Below are 19,311 nucleotides of genomic sequence, written 5' to 3' on the forward strand. Positions count from 1 at the left end.
ATCATGCTTTTACGTAGTTCTTTAACTATGATTAGGTTGAGTTTCAAAATTGTATTCTGGCACTCTTGTACCTTACAGATCAAACTGGGTATGTGGAAAAGGAGTTGGAAATTATAAAGTACTAGGCATATATAAAGTATTATGTTTTTGGTTTTAACTGAAAGATCTCTCATAAAAATCTCCTAAGGGAACCATGATATAGATTATATTTACATTTGGGCTGCAGATTATGAATAGTAAATTTGCCTCAGTAAGAAGAGTAAAGTGGGATGCTTGCTGGTTCAGTGACCTTCAACTGGCATTTATTGTCCACTGCTCAGAGATGGCATAGTGTGACAGGCCATGCTGCTGAATCAGAAATGGTCTTTCCCTTATTCAAGTCATCATTTCACTCTTTTTGTCATTTGCATTCTTTCCTTCCTAGCTGCCAGTTGTGTACTCTAGGAAGGTAAGGTACAGAAAACTTTTAGGGTAAGGTTTAAGAAACGGAAAAAAAATTAGCATTTATGTCATGGCACGAAAAAATACTGCTAGTGTACCGTACTATATGTGGATGTTTATTTGTATCATTGTATATTTGACACATTTATTAATTTTTCTTTTAACCTGAATTTCATAATTAGGTCTAAATTATTCTGTCATATTCATTACCAAGTAGACTTAACTACATTTGCTAATTTGTTATTCTGTTTTTATAGTTTTCAGCATATGATTTCATTCCATCTCCAAAATTAAAGCCATCTCAAGGAATGCCAGTCAACGATGATTTATGTTTTAGCAGAAAAAGAGCGTCAAGAACCGTATTTCAGAATAGTCGGGAATGTAACCCAGATTCTCTTCCCATATGTGCTGCTGGTAAGTGAAAGTTGCAGGTACTGAACATGTTGAACTAAGTTAAAGATTTCTCTAATCTTCATAGTTCATTCAGAACCTCTTAGAATTTATAATCTGGTAGACAGTTCAAATTCAATAATATTTGTTAAAGACCTGATAAGAATGGACAGTTTGACGCAGTTGTCTCATAAGATCCGGGAAGGGTTTCTCACTGAAATCTTTTTTTTTTATGTAAGCGATATTTGCTTCATCAACAAGCCATGTTTACTGAGTATATCCTGTGTACAGATATGTTTCTAAGTATGTGCAGATGCTTTTCTAAGTACTGGGTATATTTGTTGTTGTCCATGGACTGAAGCCCTCCAGGCTCCTCTGTCCATAGGATTTCCTAGGCAAGAATACTGGAATAGTTTGCCATTTCCTTTTCCAGGGTATCTTCCCAACCCAGGGATTGAACCTATGTCCATGCTTGGCAGGCGGATTCTTTACCACTGAACCACCATGGAAGCCTGGGGATATAGCAGTCAACAAAATAGGGAAAACTTTCTGCCTAATTGATCTTACATTCTAGTTGGGGCAAAGCAAACATTAAATAAATGCAAAACAGAGTAAATTAAATGGTGATAAATGCTATGGAAAAAAAAAGCATAGAAGAGGAATATAGAGGAGGGCCTATTTTAAATAGTGTGATGAAAGAAGGCCATATTGAGAAGGGAATATTTGGAGCAAACCACATAGATACCATGAGAGAACAGCAGATGATTCCAAGAAGAGGGAACAGTGAGTGCAGAGTACAGGACATATTTGAGAAAGATCAAAGAAGCTAGTAAATCTGGAATGAAAAGAGTAAGGGAAAGAAACGTAGAAAATTAAATTGAAGAGAATAATATGGGTTCCTATTTAAGGCCTGATAAACTATTGAATGGGCTTCAAAATATTGAAGAATATTTTGAGGAAAGAAGTAACATCAGTTGGCTTGCTTTCCAGACTTGGGGGATGTTACATTTGAAATAGATCAATGCAGTCAAGGGAGAACACATGGAGTCTGTTGTGTTCCATGCTGGAGTCAATGGAGGTTTTGACCAGTGCAGCAGTGATTATAGCGAAAAGTGATTGCATCCTGATTATAAGTCAAAGATACAGTTACTATGATTTGCTGATGGGTTGTGTAGGAGTATGAGAGGGAAGTTGAAAGAGCTCTAAGGTTTTTTTGGCCAGAACAACTGGGAAGATGTTTAGTTGCCTAAAGTCAGTGTTATAGAAAGTAAATATTATATTATTCTGAGGACATTGTTCCGTCATGGGTCTTATCAGTTAGAAAAATCATTAAAGAGGAGATAACACTTGACTGCATCTTTTTGCGATATATGTATGATTCTAGATGTTAAGGGGAGATATGAGGAGAGCAAAGGCTCACATTAGGAATGGGCTTGAGATTTCTGACAGCAGTGTAAAGGCAAGATTCATTTTAGATGGTCAAAGAGAAATTGGAATGTGGGGAACCCTCGTGTTCTAGATTCAGAAATTTGAGCTAGTACTTGTAAGCTATAGGGAGCTAATGGAGACTTGTTGCGTTAAAGAACAAAGCAACTAGGGTGACAAGGTTGTTTACAGATTGAATGGAAATGATTAATGAGAAAAATATGATGACATAAAATAGAAAAAAGGGGAATAGAAAAAGATTTCTAGACTTAGCACCCAGGTAATTAGAAAAATGGTAATGTGTTGACAAAGGAAATCATTTAGCAGTGGAAAGTGGAGTATGAGATAAAGATTGAGTTTGTCTTTTACTTAAGATCCAAGTGATACCAGTTATTGAAATTTATTGGCTATGACACAATGTTTAGAAAACATTGTTACCCTAGGAGAATTTGTAGATCTTTATGCAATAAAATTCCGTAATATTTTCATATAAAAATGAGGTCTTACAGTGATTGTGTAGTTGAATGTTTATTTGATAGAGAAAAAGAAATGCAAGAATATATCCAGTTAAGTTTGAAGCATTGGTTAGGATTTTTATAAAGCCTGTGTTTTTTTGTATCATCTAGAATTTCTTACCTAACTGTACAGATTTTAAATAGAGAATAAGACAGCATGTAACTTAATATTAGGTTGAATGATATAAATTATAAGTACTATAGTGATTCAAGAAAGGAAGAGATCATAGGTATCGAAGTGGTTTATGATAACTCCAAGAAAAAGGTTGAACTTGAGCTGAATTTTAGAGAAGAGAAGGGTTTGTGGGAGGGTTTGTGGTTGGTAGTGAAGCAAGATTTAGGGAGAAAGTATAACCAGAGCATTTAATTCAGTTCAGTTGCTCAGTCATGTCCAACTCTTTGTAACTGCATGAACTGCAGCACACCAGGCTTCTGCTTCTCAGTCCATCACCAACTCCCAGAGCTTGCTCAAACTCATGTCCATCGAATCGGTGATACCATCCAACCATCTCATCCTCTGCCATCCCCTTCTCCTTCTGCCTTAAATCTTTCCAGCATCAGGGTCTTTTCCAGTGAGTCAGGTCTTCGGATCAGGTAGCCAAAGTTTCAGCTTCATCATTAGTCCTTCCAATGAATATTCAGGACTGATTTCCTTTAGGATTGACTGGTTGGATCTCCTTGCGGTCCAAGGGACTCTCAAGAGTCTTCTCCAATACCACAGTTCAAAAGCATCAATTCTTCGGTGCTCAGCTTTCTTTATAGTCCAACTCTCACTTAACCAGAGTATAGAGTTAAGAATTAACTTAGCAGACATCCAGTTCATGCTGAATAAAGGGGCTTGAAATCATAGAATTATAAACATCAGAATTTTAGAACTGCATACAAGGAATTTTATAGAGAATTAACTAAACATCAGAGAGGTCAATATCACCTTTTTTCAGTTCAGACTTATTCCCCTGCCCGGGAATAACCTTAACGAGTTCCAGGTGGGAGGGAAGGGATCTGGAAAATATACCTGGGTAAGCTTGGAAAGTACGTGAATATGTGTTACATGTTAGGAAAGAAAGAAAAAGAGTCTCACAGTAGACCTTTTTGAGTAGAGTGTAAATTTACTGCAAATCCTGGGAAGAAGGAAATCAAGGTCCAGAGAAACCTTCCATGGTGAGAGAGGGGATCATATAGGAAGAAACTGCCTTTGTATATATTTTTCAACATATTTTTCTTTTCTCTGTACCTGACTAGTCCGTCTTGTGTCCTTTAACCCCTGTCACTAATCAGATATGCCAATAGCAAATCTGATTGCAGGCAAATCTTTATTGCCTGCCTGGCTTAATATACATATACTTTTGTATTTATTCCCACACAAAGGACACCAACATTTGTGAAATTAGTTGTGTTCATGAAGTAAACTTTTGATTTTATGTTTTTCTTCTCCTTCCAAAGGGACTAGTGGGACTCATCAGACAAATCTCTCTGGGAAATGCGGACACCTTGGATTTTCACAGATATGTGGTAAAACTGGCAGTGTGGATTCTGACTTACAGTACCTGGGGACAACTAACAGTCATCAAGATAAAGGTTTAAATTCCAACTTTATTTGAATACAAATGATTTATAAATATTTTGTGGGGTTTCCAAATCTAATATGTTATTTTATATAATTATACTTACTACAGAAAGGGATGTTTTATTTTTAATAATAATTTTAATCAAATTTTTCATAACTGTTAAACTGAAATGTTAGGTTTAGTACTCTTGATATAAATATGACTAATTAGAAACTTTAGAAACTCATCGTAGAGATGAACATTTTCATACCGAGTAATTGAAAATAAAATTATCCCATAAGGAGTACTGTGGTAGCAGAAGACAGTTTGTTTTTTTTTTAATTTATTTATTTTTATTGGCAGCTAAGTACTTTACAAGATTGTAGTGGTTTTTGCCATACATTGACATGAATTAGCCATGGGTGTACATGTGTTCCCCATCCTGAACCACCCCCCCACCTCCCTCCTCATCCCATCCCATCCCTCAGGATCCTCCCAGTGCACCATCCCTGAGCACCCTGTCTTAGGCATCGAATCTGGACTGGCGATCTGTTTCACATATGATAATATACATGTTTCAATGCTATTCTTTCAGATCATCCCACCCTCTCCCTCTCCCACAGAGTCCAAAAGACTGTTCTATACAACAGTGTCTCTTTTGCTGTCTCACATATAGGGTTATCATTACCATCTTTCTAAATTCCATATATATGCGTCCATAACAGTTTTCCATTTTAAATCTATTTAGAATTAATTATGTCTCCTATTAGGACCCATGATTGCTTAACTAGCTATCATTTTAGATATCTTACATATTCATAAGATAGAACAAGATGGAGAGTTTGAGGCTGGCTGTCAGACATATGAATTTTGGATTTGAAGGCATGTCTTCCATTTCTATGCTAGTTAATAGCTATAACAGTTATTACTTAGAAGTAGGATAAAATCAGAAATTTTGGAGATATTTTGTTGTTGTATATCCTTTACTAAAATTTTCTGAGTGATTGGGATGTACATCTGTCTTTATTTATTGATGAAAAAACAATGCTTATTTGAAACTAGTAAAGAAGATAGAGTTAATATAGCGCTTCCACTTTAGCCACCCTTTCCTCCACCCACTCCAAAGGGCCACATGACTACATAAAGTTTTTCTTTATGGTATTATTCACACTAAGATAGTTTATCTCTGTTGTTTAGTTTATCTTTCTTAATGATAGAGATTTTTTTCCCCAAATCTGGGCAAGATACCTTTGAGACTGCTGGTTAGTAGAAATAGAGAGGCTTCTCTGTGTTGCTTCATCTCTTCTGTTTCCATATATCCCTGAATGCTTATGTTAGCTTTGTAAACAGCCTCCACTGTCAGTGTTTAATCAGATCTTCAGTGTCTTTGGTTTTGGTAACCTCTCAGAATACCTATTAGATCAGCTACTAAAGGAATATTATGTTTTTCTAAAGTCAAGATTTAACTTACTAGTAGGTTGTATATGTAAATTTGTGACTACTTAAGTCTCCTATAAGGTTTAGGTAGAGGTAGAGGTCCTAAGCATGTTAGATATGAATTAAAAGTAAACAGTATATGGCATACATAGTCAAATGATACAAGCCATACATACATACATGGCTTCCCTTGTGGCTCAGATGGTAAAGAATCTGCCTGCAATGTAAGAGACCCAGGTTCGATCCCGGGGTGGGAAAGATCCCCTGGAGAAGGAAATGGCAACCCACTTCAGTATTCTTGCCTAGAGAATTTTATGGACAGAGGAGCCTGGGGACTACAGTTCATGGGGTCACAAAGATTGGACAAGACTGAGTGACTAACACATATACAGTCATTTATGTCTTCAGAAAAATGTTTTATTTGTTACATAAATAAGCAAGGTCTGTTGTCTTGGAAACTCTTCAAAAAGATACAAAGAAAATTGGAGGGAACCTCTAAAAAAATGACAGATTGCCTTTTTTAAAGTTGAAGTGTAGTTGATTTACAATATTATTTAAGTTACAAGTGTACAATGTAGTGATTCACAGTTTTTAAAGTTATATCCCATTTATAGCTATTATAAAATATTGATTATATTCTTTGTGTTGTAAAATATATCCTTGTAGCTTATTTTATATATAATAGTTTTATATCTTTTCTTATCACTTATTTTATATCCTATCTCTTATTCCCCTAACCCTATATTGCCCCTCCCCCCACCCCCTCCCTACTTGTAATCTTAGTTTGTTCTCTATATCTGTGAGTCTGATTTTTTTTTACTATCTTCACTAGTTTGTTGTATTTTTTAAATTCATATATGTGATATATTTTGTTGCTTTTCAGTCGCTGAGTGTCTTGACTCTTTGCAACCTCATGGACTGCAACATGCCAGGCCCCCCTGTCCTTCACTGTCTCACGGAGTTTGCTCAGATTCATGTCCATCGAGTCAGTGATGCTATCTAACCATTTCATCCTCTGCTGCCCCTTCTCCTCCTGCCTTCAGTCTTTCCCAGCATCAGAGTCTTTTCTAATGAGTTGGCTCTACACATCAGGTGGCCAAAGTATTGGAGCTTCAGCTTCAGCAACAGTCCTCCCAATGAATATTTAGAGTTGATTTCCTTTAGGATTAACTAGTTCGATCACCTTGCAGTCAAAGGGACTCTCAAGAGTCTTCTCCAGCACCAAAATTCAGTTCTTTGGTGCTCAGCCTTCTTGATAGTCCAGCTGTCACCTCTGTACATGACTGTACTTTTGACTATATAGACCTTTGTCAGCAAAGTGATGTCTCTGTCATTTCTGCTTCAGCGCATCTGCTTCATTCTTCTGGAGCTATTAGTAATTGCCGTTTGTTCTTTCTCAGTAGCTTACTGGATACCTTCCAACCTAGAGAGCTCATCTTCCAGTGTCATATCTTTTTGCCTTTTCATACTGTTCATGGGGTTCTTGCAGCAAGAATACTGGAGTGGGTTGCCATTCTTTCCTCCAGTGGACCACTTTTTCTCAGAACTCTTCACTGTGACCATTCCGTCTTGGGTGGCTTTGGACAGCATAGCTTGTAGCTTCATTGAGTTACGCAAGCCCCTTTGCCACAACAAGGCTGTGAAGGGGGTCCATGAAGGGGGTAATATCAAATAGTATTTATTTTTCTGTCTGACTTACTTCAGTTAGCATAGTATAGCGTCCAAGTCCATCCACGTTGAGCCAAATGGCAAACTTTTATTCTGTTTTATGGCTGAGTAGTATTCCACTGTTACTATACACCACATCTTCTTTAACAATTCATCTGTTGAAGGACACTTAGGTTGCTTCCATATCTAGGCTATTGTGAATTACGCTGCTGTGGACATCGGGTTGCATGCATCCTTTTGAATTAGTGTTGTGTTGTGTTTTTTTTCCCAATATATACCCAGGAATGGAATAGCAGGGTCATATTATGGTTCTGTTTGCAGTATTTTGAGAGACCTCTGTACTGTTTTCCTCAGTGGCTGCACCAATTTACGTTCCCGCCAGCATTGTCTGAGGGTACCTTTTTCTTCACATCCCTGCCAACATTTGTTATTTGTGTACTTTTTGATGGTAGCCATTCTGACAGATGTGGGGTTTCCTGTCCTTGGGGTTTGATTTGCATTTCCTTGATGTTAGCAGAGGCTTCCGAGGAGGCTCAGTGTTAAGGAGTGCACCGGCCAATGCAGGAGGTGCAGGATATGAGGGTTCAATTCCTGGGTCAGGTAGATCCCCTGGAGGAGGAAACGTTAACCCACTCCAGTATGCTTGCCTGGAGAACCCTATAGACAGAAGAGCTCCGAGGGCTACCGTCCATAGAGTCACAAGGAGTTGGACATGACTGAAGCGACTTAGCACACAGCACAGTTTTTCATTCCATTGGTGGTTTACTTTGCTGTACAAAGCTTGGAGTCTTATTTGTTTATTTTTGCTTTTATTTCCTATATTTTAAGAGATAGATTAAAAAAAATATGGCTGTGATTCATGTCAAAGTGTATTTTGTCTATGTTTTCTATTAGGAATTTTATAGTATATGGTCTTACATTTAGGTCTTCCATCCATTTTGAGTTTATATTTTGTATGTGGTGTTAGAGAAATATTCTAATCTTGTTCTTTTACATGTAACTGTCCAGTTTTCTTAACACTACGATCCCCCAACCTCTGTTCTTCTCTCTCAAGATTGATTTGGTTATTTGGGGTCTTCTGTGTTTCCATACAAATTAAAATTTTTTTTTGTTCTGGTTCTGTGAAAAATGCCATTGGTCTATTGATAGGGATTGCCCTGAATCTATAGATTACCTTGGGTAGTGTGGTCATTTTAACAATCTTAATTCTTCCTATCTATCTAAGAACACAGTATATCTTTCCCTCTATTTGTGTCATCTTTAATTTCTTTCATCATTGTCTGATCATTTTACAAGCATGGTTCTTTTGCCTCCTTAGATAAGTTTATTTTTAGATATTTTTTTCTCTTTGATGCGATAGTAAATGGGATTGTTGCCTTTTTTTTTTCTCTCTCTCTTTCTGATAGTTTTGTTTTATTTTTGACTGTGCCACACGACTTGTGTAATCTTAGTTCCCCAACTGGGGATTGAACCCAGACCCTTGACATTGAAAGCACAGAGTCCTAACCACTGAACTTCCAGGGAATTCCCTGATAGTTTGTTGTTATTATATAGAATTACAATAGATTTCTGTATATTTTGTATCCTGCAGCTTTACTGAATTCATTGATGATTACTAGTAGTTTTCTGGTGGTATCTCTAGGATTTTCTATATGTAGTATCATGTCATCTGCAAACAGTGACAGTTTTACTTCTCCCATTCCAATTTGGATTCTTTTTATTTCTTTTCCTTCTCTGGTTGCTGTGGCTAAGACTTCAAATACTATGTTGAATAAAAGTGGTGAGAGTATGTATCTATGTCTCATTCCTAATCTTAGAGGAAATGTGTTCAGCTTTTGACCACTGAGTATGGTGTTAGCTGTGTGTTTGTTATACGTGGCCTTCATTAGGTTCAGGTATGTTTCCCCTGTGACCACTTTCTGGAGAGGTTTTATTATATATGCATGTTGAGTTTTATTGAGAGCTTTTTCTGCATCTGTTGATATGATCGTATGATTTTTATACTTTAATTTATTAATGTGGTATACATCACAGTGATTTATAGATACTGAAAAATTCTCGCATCTCTGGCATAAATGCAGTTGATCATGGTGTAGGAACCTTTTAATGTATTGTTGGACTTGGTTTGCTATGTTTTGTTGAGGATTTTTACATCTATGTTCATCAGTGATATTGGCCTGCAGTTTTCTTTTTTGTGTGATGTTTTTCCCTGGATATGATATCAGAGTGCTGTGGTCCTCATACAATGAATATGGAAGTGTTCCTTCCTGTGTAATTTTTTTTGAATAGTTTTAGAAGAATAGGTAATTGGTAAAATTCACCTGTGAAAGTCATCTGGTCCTCGACTTTTGTTTGTTGGGAGTTTTAAAATTACTGATTCTATTTCATTACCAGTAATTGGTCTGTTCATATTTTCTGTTTTTCTCCTGTTTCAGTCTTGGAAGGTGTAGTTTTCTAAGCAGATAAAACATGGTGTAATATAGTGGTTTAGAGCACAGGATTGGAGCCAGGGAGCCTGAGTTCAATAATTTCCTTAGTATGTGATTTTTAGCAATTTACTCTGTCCTTTTTTTTAATCCATAAAATAGGAATGGTACCTACCCCACAGAATTGTTGTGAAGATTAAATTAGTTAATATATAAAAAATACTTGGAATACCCCCTGACACATGAATATTAGCTCAATAAAGATTGGTTCTCATCATTGCCATCGTAGTTTTCATCATTAACATTATTATCATTTTTGGATTATCTGTATAAAAAATCCAGAAGGATATACAGAAAACCATTAAAATAATAAATGATTTAGCAAGGTTGCTAGATATAAAAGCCAAATGGAAAGGTGAGTAAAGTTCCCAGATACCAGAAATATGCAGAAAGTGATTTTTAAGAAAGACATTACAGTATCAACAAAATTTGTTAAGTATATGGAGGCCTAACAAAAGACATTCATTATGAAAACTAAAATACTTTTTTGAGAGACATAAAAGAAGGCCTGAATAAATTAAAGAGATCATGCATTTTTTTTGGTGTGATCCTATATTTTTAAACAAGGAAACTCAATTTCATTTCTATCAAAATCTCAACAGGATCTTTAATGGAGCATGGCAGGCTAACCCCGAAATTCATATGAAAGAACAGAGAACCAAGGATGACCTAGATAATTCTAAAGAGGATCAAAATGGAAGGAGACAGGGTGATGACTGTAGTTAACACTGCTGTGTGGCATATAGAAAAGTTGTTACAAGAATACATTCTAAGAGTTCTCATCACAAGGAGAAAGTTCTTTTTCCTTTTTTCTTTTCTTTTTATCTATGTCAGAAGATGTTAGCTGAACCTATCTTGTTAATCATTTCACCATACATACACATTTCACTCTCTATATACACTGAAGCTGAAGCTTCGATACTTTGGCCACTTAATGGAAAGAGCTGATTCATTGGAAGGCATCCTGATGCTGGGAAAGATTGAGGGCAGGAGGAGAGGGGAGTGACAAAGGATGACATGGTCGGATGGCATCATCGACTCAATGGACATGAGTTTGAGCAAACTCCCAAGAGACTGTGAAGGACAGAAAAGCCTGGCACACTGCAGCCCACTGGTTGCAAAGAGTCGGAGATGACTTACAGACTAAACAACTACTATATATATCAAACCATCCTGGTGTATGCCTTAAACTTATACAGTAATGTACGTCAGCCATCTCTCAAAGCTGGAAAAAAAAATGGAAGGAGACTTATCAGTGTGAGGATAAATAAAACATTGTGGTACTACTATAGAAACAAAAAAAACGGTTAATGGAACCCATAAGAAGCACCTAAGAATAGACTGAAATATACATATGGGAGATTTATAGATGAAAGGGAAAGGACGGATGGTTCAAAAAGTGGCACTGGGAGAATTACACTATCTCTATAGAAGAAAGTTAAATTAGGTTTTTACCTGCAAAAGTACGGATGCCAGATAGGATTAAAAACCTGAATGTGAAAAACAAAAAAACTTAAAACTCTTAGAAGATGTGTATAAATAAATAATATTCTCTTTTGTCTTATTACAGTTTGTGCTAGCCTATGTTTCAATAGTAAGACACAGCAAACATTTGGCAGTCAAACAGAGCGTTCTTCATCATACTCTGGTCCAAATTCAAGTTCAGGAGCTGTCCTTCTTCCATCCTATCCTCTCTCGTCACCTCGAACTAGTCCAAAGCACACGTCTCTTACTGTGTCTCCAAAGAAGTCTCAAGATAATTCCGTTAATTTCTCAAGTTCCTGGCCTCTTAAAAGCTTTGAAGGGCTTTCAAAGCCAAGTCCACAAAAAAAGCTTGTCAGCCAAAAATCGTCTGATCCTACAGGTATATATGATGGTAAAAATTAATACTTTGTTCAAATATTTGTATGTTTGAATAATTATTTGAAGTTAGGGTTGTCAGATCTTTAAAAGTAAATTGCATTTTATTTCTCTGAATTAGTAAATATTTGGCAAAATATTAATGGAATGTTCAATAGATCAAATGTGTAATATAAAATTCAGTTAAAATTGTCATTTCTTTTTTTTTCTTGTATTGCCACTTCAGAATCCTTTTGTAGAACTAAATAATAGTGCTTTTTAATGGACATGAATGTGAACAGTCTGAGAGCCTACTAACAAGTTTTAGCTTTACAAATATAAAATATCATTCATATGTTTACCTCAGTGTCTAGTATTTATCCAACATTTATTGAATGTTACTAGCAAAATTATTTTGATGGGTTTTCTACTGTTTGTTGGGCTTCCCAGGTGGCTCAGTGGTAAAGACTGCCTGTCAGTGCAGGAGACACAGGCGATGCATGTTCAGGAGGATCTCCTGGAGTAAGAAAATGGCAACCCACTCCAGGATTCTTGCCTAGAAAATTCCATGGACAGAGAAGCCTGACAGGCTACAGTCCATGGTGTTACAAAGCGTCAAACATGACTGAGCAACTGAGCACAGACACAGTACTGTTTGTTCTCAGCTAAAATATCCTTAACAATAGCCCACGCCAAAATCATAATAATGGCATATATGTTTATTCAAGACAGATTCAGTTTCAGAAAGTCTGTGAAAGGTGAGTCCCATGTCCCAAATGCTTCACTAACCCTAGCCCCTAAGGTCAAATATTTCACCTTTAAACTGCGCCACAGCACGAATGTTCCAGTTTATAACCATAATGTCAGTTTATTGCATAGTCAGCGACTTTTTTACTTTCTTTCAGCATTGAGCCTTCATTTTCTTCTGTTAATTTTTTTCTGTATTTGTCTTTCCTCCAAAATCAGATACTGTATTGAAAGCTGAAATATTGTTTAACTTGTTCTCCTTAGTGCCCAATATTACTGCTTTGCACATAGTAGTCATTCAAGTGTGTTTACATCAAATGTTGCTTAGATCAAGCCAGATCATTAACGTTCCTAGGTTACTGTGGACTTTACAAATATTAATCATGGTGATATGAATGAAGGTAGACATTTCGGGAAGTTCCCTGGCAGTCCTGTGATTAGAACTGTGAGCTTTCACTGCTGAAAGCCTGGATTCAATCCCTGTTTGGGGACCTAAGATCCTACAAGCTGAGCAGCATGGCCAAAAAAAAAATTCACTTGGTATATAATATTTGTATTTCGTATGAAAGGATTCTGGGTGGTCCATTTTTGTTATTTTTGTTAGGGAACAATTTTTTTTTAATCTCAAGTAGCAATCTTTATTTCTAATATAATAAGTTTGCTTTTTAATTTAAAAACAACTAATCCTAAACATTTGTGATTTTAATGCTAACTTGTTTTCCAACTTGAAGTTGAAAAAAGAAGTAATGTGTCTTTTCCATGCAGGAGAAAATTCTCAAGAGAAACCTCCTCAAGTTCAACTTACTCCTACTTTGGTGAGATCACCATCTTCCCGACGAGGCTTAAATGGGACCAAACCTGTACCTCCCATACCACGAGGAATCAGCCTTTTGCCTGATAAAGCTGATCTAAGCACAGTGGGACCCAAAAAGAAAGAGCCTGATGACATTTGGAAGAGTGAAAAAGATAATCTCACAGTTGATCTTTCAGATTTAAATATCAGGGATAAAGATTTGGATCAAGAAGAGGTTAGAACCAAATACTTTCAATAATTTCTAAATGCTTGTAGTTGTTTATAATAGTTTTCATTTAAGGAAAAGTCAAGTACTTTGAATCTCATAACATCTTGTCTTACTTGTAAAAATATTTTATGTGTTTGCAGTAGAAAACATGGAAACTATAGTGAAGTATTAGGAAGAAAATTTATCGCACTAAATTACCCTACCCCGAATTATCATTAACACACTGATGTCTTTCCTTCCAATATTTTTTCTGTACATATATTATTCCTTTTAAAATCAAAAATACAAATAGTATAGCAATACACCTATGCACTAAGCCCCCCAAAATGAACAATTTATCATATTTTTCCTACTTTTTAAATAAATGAAACATAATGTAGTTCCCTCCCCAATCCAGTTTCTCTTTCCTCTTTACCAGAGACAACCACTATTACCATTAATTTGTGTTTTATGTATTTCTGTACTTTTTATGTTAACATATATAGTAATATTTGATGCATTTATTTATAGTGTATTCCTATACATTACAATGTATATAATATATAATTTATATAATATATGGAATATAGTATCAATATATATATTGTAATATATAGTATATATAATGTATGAGCTTCCCAGGTGGCACTAGTGGTAAAGAACCCACCTGTCAACACAGGGGACATAAGAGACGCAGGTTCAATCCCTGGGTCAGAAAGATCGCCTGGAATAGGGCACAGCAACCCATTCCAGTATTTTTGCCTGGAGAATCCCATGGGCAGAGGAGCCTGCTGGGCTACAGTCCATAGAGTCACAAAGAGTCATACAGAACTGAAGTGACTTAGCACACATACACGTATAGCTGTAATACAGAAATATAGCACACGCACATTTATGTAATTGATATTGGGTTATTCCTCATCTTTTGCTATTGTAAACAATACTGCAGTAAACATTCTTGAGCATATCCCTTGTGCATACATACAAGTTTATCTTTATGGAATTGAGATCATATTTTATATTCATCTTTGAATCCTAGATAACTCCATTTATACTATAAAAATGTATTGCCAGCATGATAACTATGCATATTAATTATGCCAGAGAAGGAATGTGGCTGCTATATTACTTTGGATTCAGAGCACTGTTTCCACAGATGCTTCCTTTTTATCATTTCAGTTTGTCTGATGTCAGGCTTAAAAGTGTTTACATTAAATATGTAAACTGTAACACCCAATGATGGTATGTGATGGTCTTATTATGGTCTTAGTTTAGCGCATCTTTAAGACCTGAGGCATCAGTACTAATAGTTGACTCAAAAAAAATTAATGCATATTTATTTACAAAGCTAGCATTAAGCCTGAGTAAAACTGACTTATAAAGAACCAAAATTGGTTCTTAATGGATTGTTCATTCCAGCTTCTAACTGCTTGTTAAGTTTTTCCTTGTTTTTTTCTTTTTGTTTTTGTTTTTCCGGTTATATTCCAATGATACTAGAAATGAAATTTATTTATAGAAAAGAAACTTATAGAAGAGGTACTTTTTAAAATTAATTTATTTTAACTGGAGAATAATTACAATATTGTGATGGTTTTAAAAAGACACTTTCCTATGTCGCTCATAAATTTCATCTGGTCCTACATATTTTTATATTACTTTTTATGATAACTTAAAAATAATCCTTTTAGTGGGTAATTGAAGAGATAATTTCTTTTTTATGATTAGTACATATAAACAGATACTACTATTTTTAAATATTCAACCTTCTAAGGACTTACTAGGGAAGTGGCCATACTTAATCAAAATGTAAGCAAAACATAATTTGTATATACTTCTGAGTTCCTTAATTTGTTCAAGGTTCTGTTCCCAAGCTTAATATATATGTAATGAAGATTTCTACTCTGCATTTTTGTAAGTACTTTTCTTCAGAAGTTACATATACTGATCTATTATTCTCTGAACACTAGCAAGCTTGATGTAAGCTTCAGATTTAGAAAGCTGATTACTTTTTTGCTAACCTTCTCATAGAACTGTTAAATAGCCACATCAACACACTGTTGACCTAAGATGACTTCAGCTGGGCTGTCTACCATCTGGTTCAATCATTCACTTTATGAACTGAATTTTTACAGTGTATTAGTCATTATACCCAGTGCTAAAAATAGCAGGATGAGTAATATCTTGAGATCTTTCCTCTTAAGGAACTTTTAGCCTAGGAGGTTGTTTATAAATACCTAAGTACTAAAGTCTGTATTTATACTATATATAGATATGTTAACATCCATCTTGTTAGTGTTAGAGTGAAGAGTAGCTAGCTCGGCTTAGTTATTAGAGTTTTAAATCTAAGGATAACTTTTATTTGTATAATTATTTTGTAAAGTTTTTTTTTTTCCTTAGATGCAGAGCTCTCTTAGGTCCCTTCGTAATAGCGCAGCTAAGAAAAGAGCAAAACTGAGTGGCAGTACTTCTGATCTTGAAAGCCCAGATTCCGCCATGAAGCTTGACTTGACTGTGGATTCCCCATCGCGATCTTCCTCTCCAAATATCAGTTCCTACAGTGAAAGTGGAGTTTACAGCCAAGAATCCTTGACTTCTTCTCTGTCGACAACTCCCCAGGGGAAGAGAATAATGTATTTTATTTTTTGATGTGTTAAATGAATTTTAATCTATAATTTTTAGCCTGAAGCTCTATTATCATATTTTTTAAAAAACTTTGAAATTATTTAATTACTAGTTTTTAAAACATTGAAGTACAATTAAAAGAAAACAGGAAAGTTTACAGATATTACCTTGCTTAGCCTTAGTTTGGGGTGTGGGAGGAGAGACAGAACACAATGCCAACTAAATTAATATAAAGCCTAGTCTCAAAGTTGCACCTGTTATTCTGCCTATCTAAGATTTATCCTGATACTGTTTGTCCTTTAGCTCTTTTCTGTATCATTAACTCTTTGGCAATTGACTAATACCTGATAGTATTGCTTTTGTTTAAAACTCAGCACTGATTTCCTCTGATGTGGATAAACTCCACCCAGCCATTACCCAACTACTTCTTTCGTTATTCCATTACCTTGTGGGAATTTAGGACTCCATGCCATAGCTTTTGTAGCCCTCTTGGAAATTTCCTTACCACAGTAGTGCTAGAATGAGAGTCCTGATCATTCTACGCTGACAGCATAGCACTTTGACAAACTTTTCCAGATTACCTCAATAACCTCTCAGTCTTAAAAGAGTGATCCTATCTTGATTTTTGAAATTGTTCGTGACCCTATTCTAGGATTTTGGGGAATCCTTTCCCTCTTTATTTTATTTCATTTTAGTTATTTATTTTTAAAATTTTACTTTATATTGAATTATAGTTGATTTGCAATGTTGTGTTAGTTTCAGGGGTATTCCCCTTTACTTTAGACAATAACCTAAGAGTAGAATTGTTAGGTCTTGGGTACATGGACATCTAACTTTTCAAATAACTGCTAAACAGTTTTCTAAGATGCTTCTGCTGTTTCACACTCCCATCAGCAATGTATGACAGTTTCAGTTGTTTCACATCCTTTTTAACATTTGTTGGTGGTGGTCTGTTTAATTTCGTTTTCCTTTGATTTTATCCTATACCATGTATATATATGTTTGCTAGGTCGCTTCATTTGTGTCCGACTCTTTGAGACCCTATGCCCACCAGGCTCCTCTGTCCATGGGATTCTCAAAGCAAGAATACTGGAGTGGGTTACCATGCCCTCCTCCAGGGCATCTTCCCTACCTAGGGATCCAGCCTGTATTTCTTACATCTCCTACATTGGCGGGTGGGTTCTTTACCACTGTTGCCACCTTGAAAGCCCATGTTTATATATACCTATTGACATTAGAAGTAAATATTTAAAATTAAATTTAAATTATTTTCACTTAAGTGAACTAGAACCCCTAATAATATAGGTAGAGATTACATATTTAAAGGAAAGATGGTGTTCTCTGAACATTAATATGAAAGGGTATTTTATTTCAACAGTACATAGGAGTAAACCAAATTTTTGTGTCCGTTGTGAAAGGTTTGTCTCATCCCAGATTTTCTTCCCCATATTTTTTAACTTCAGTAGCAGCTTATTTTGCATTTGGAAATTTTTTCTTACTGGAAATTCCTTTGTTGTAATTACCTGGGTAGAATAATGTAATAGATTTACAAAATGAATTTGGAATGGCTGTGTGGGCTGGTGGAGTTACCAGACATTTAAAATATATACATTTATCTTTTAGACCTAAAGTTTTTCCTTTATCTTCCAAAGATGTGAAATTTTATATTACATACTCTTACAGTTTCAAGGTTCTGTAAGTAATCTGGAACACAATTGGGAAGGAAAGTTCATTTTTATATTACAACATTTAGAATTTACTATTCCTGATGTTGTCTCATTTAACAACATGAGACAGGTATTGAACTGTCTCTTCAGATATTGAACTCTATGTAAAAGGAATTCAGTATACCCTCAGTTATGGACTGAATTATCTTTAATGAATTTACTATTTCCACATTTAATTTTATTAGTTTAAGAGCAGTAATTCTCAACCTGCTTACATCCTGCCTTAAGAATCATTGCCAAAGAAAGTCACTACTACTGACTACAGGGCTTTCATCCTTAATGTAGATTGGGAAGGAAAAATTATTGAGAAACACTTTTCTACAGAATGAAATACTTTCTTTCATCCAACTCCAGTACACCCAGTATAGTGTAAATTGACAGTCAATGTAATCAATGTAAATTGATGGTCATCTAATCTAGAGTAATTATTCTTAAAATTTTTAGCATTGGTTTCTCATTAGGCCAATTAACAAATATGCCTGCCCACCTACAAAAATTGTACTTCTTTGTAAAATCTGTTCTTTGTAATATCCATCACTAAGTTATTGGCATACTAGCTCTTAATGATTTCAAACAGTTCCCTTATCTACAGACTTAATATTCTTCAGTTTGATTTCTTTGTGAAACAAGGCCTATAGGCCTTTTTAAAGTCAAAGAATAGCAAAAAAATAGTCCAGGAAGAAAGCACGCATTTGCTAAATTCACTTAGTTGCTGATCTCTTACTTATTGTAAAGTCCCTATTTTTATATTATATATGAAGGTAGATAATATATTAGATAACTGGAATCATTTGGCTTTTAGTTCTGGAATGGACTGTTTTTGGATCAGGTTCCCCCTCACCCAACGCACACACGCAGATTTGTTGTTGTTCAGTCACCAAGTCGTGTCCAACTCTTTGCGACCCCATGCAGACCAGGCTCCTCTGTCCTCCACAGTCTCTGAGTTTGCTCAAATTCATGTCCACTGAGTTGATGATGCTATCTAACCTCTCATTCTCTGTCTCCCCCTTCTCATTTTACCTTCAATCTTTCCCAGCATCAGGGTCTTTTCCAGTGAGTCAGCTTGTCTTGTCAGGTAACCGAAGTACTGGAACTTCAGCTTCAGCAGTAGGCCTTCCAGTGAATAGTCAAGGGTTTATTTCCTTTAGGATTGGCTGGTTTGTTCTCCTTGCAATCCAGGGAGATTCTCAACAGTCTTCAGCACCACAATTCAAAAGCATCAGTTCTTTTGCAGTCAGCCTTGTTGATGGTCCAGCTCTCACATGTGTACATGACTCCTGGAAAAACTACATTTGACTACATCGATCTTTGTTGGCAAAGTGATAACTCTGCTTTTTAATACGCTATCTAGGTTTGTCATAGCTTTCCTTCCAAGGAGCAAGTGTCTTTTAATTTTATGGCTGCAGTCACCATCCACAGTGAATTTGGAGCCCAAGAAAATAAAATTTGTCACTATTTCTACTTTT

General features: G+C 35.7%; 1 protein-coding gene across 2 annotated transcripts in view; it reads left to right on the forward strand.

Moving 5' to 3' along the window:
- Positions 1–19,311, forward strand: part of TOGARAM1 (TOG array regulator of axonemal microtubules 1) — a 74,065-nt gene that overhangs the window by 13,137 nt on the left and 41,617 nt on the right. For both annotated transcript variants that reach the window (XM_068991336.1, XM_068991337.1), the window contains exons 2-6: positions 699–855; positions 4,215–4,349; positions 11,480–11,785; positions 13,261–13,523; positions 15,894–16,126. In XM_068991336.1, the coding sequence (XP_068847437.1) occupies positions 699–855; positions 4,215–4,349; positions 11,480–11,785; positions 13,261–13,523; positions 15,894–16,126 (1,094 nt within the window). The remainder of the gene's footprint in view (positions 1–698; positions 856–4,214; positions 4,350–11,479; positions 11,786–13,260; positions 13,524–15,893; positions 16,127–19,311) is intronic.

This window comes from Capricornis sumatraensis, chromosome 19 (genome assembly GCF_032405125.1).
Source record: "Capricornis sumatraensis isolate serow.1 chromosome 19, serow.2, whole genome shotgun sequence".
NCBI classification, from domain to species: domain Eukaryota; kingdom Metazoa; phylum Chordata; class Mammalia; order Artiodactyla; family Bovidae; genus Capricornis; species Capricornis sumatraensis.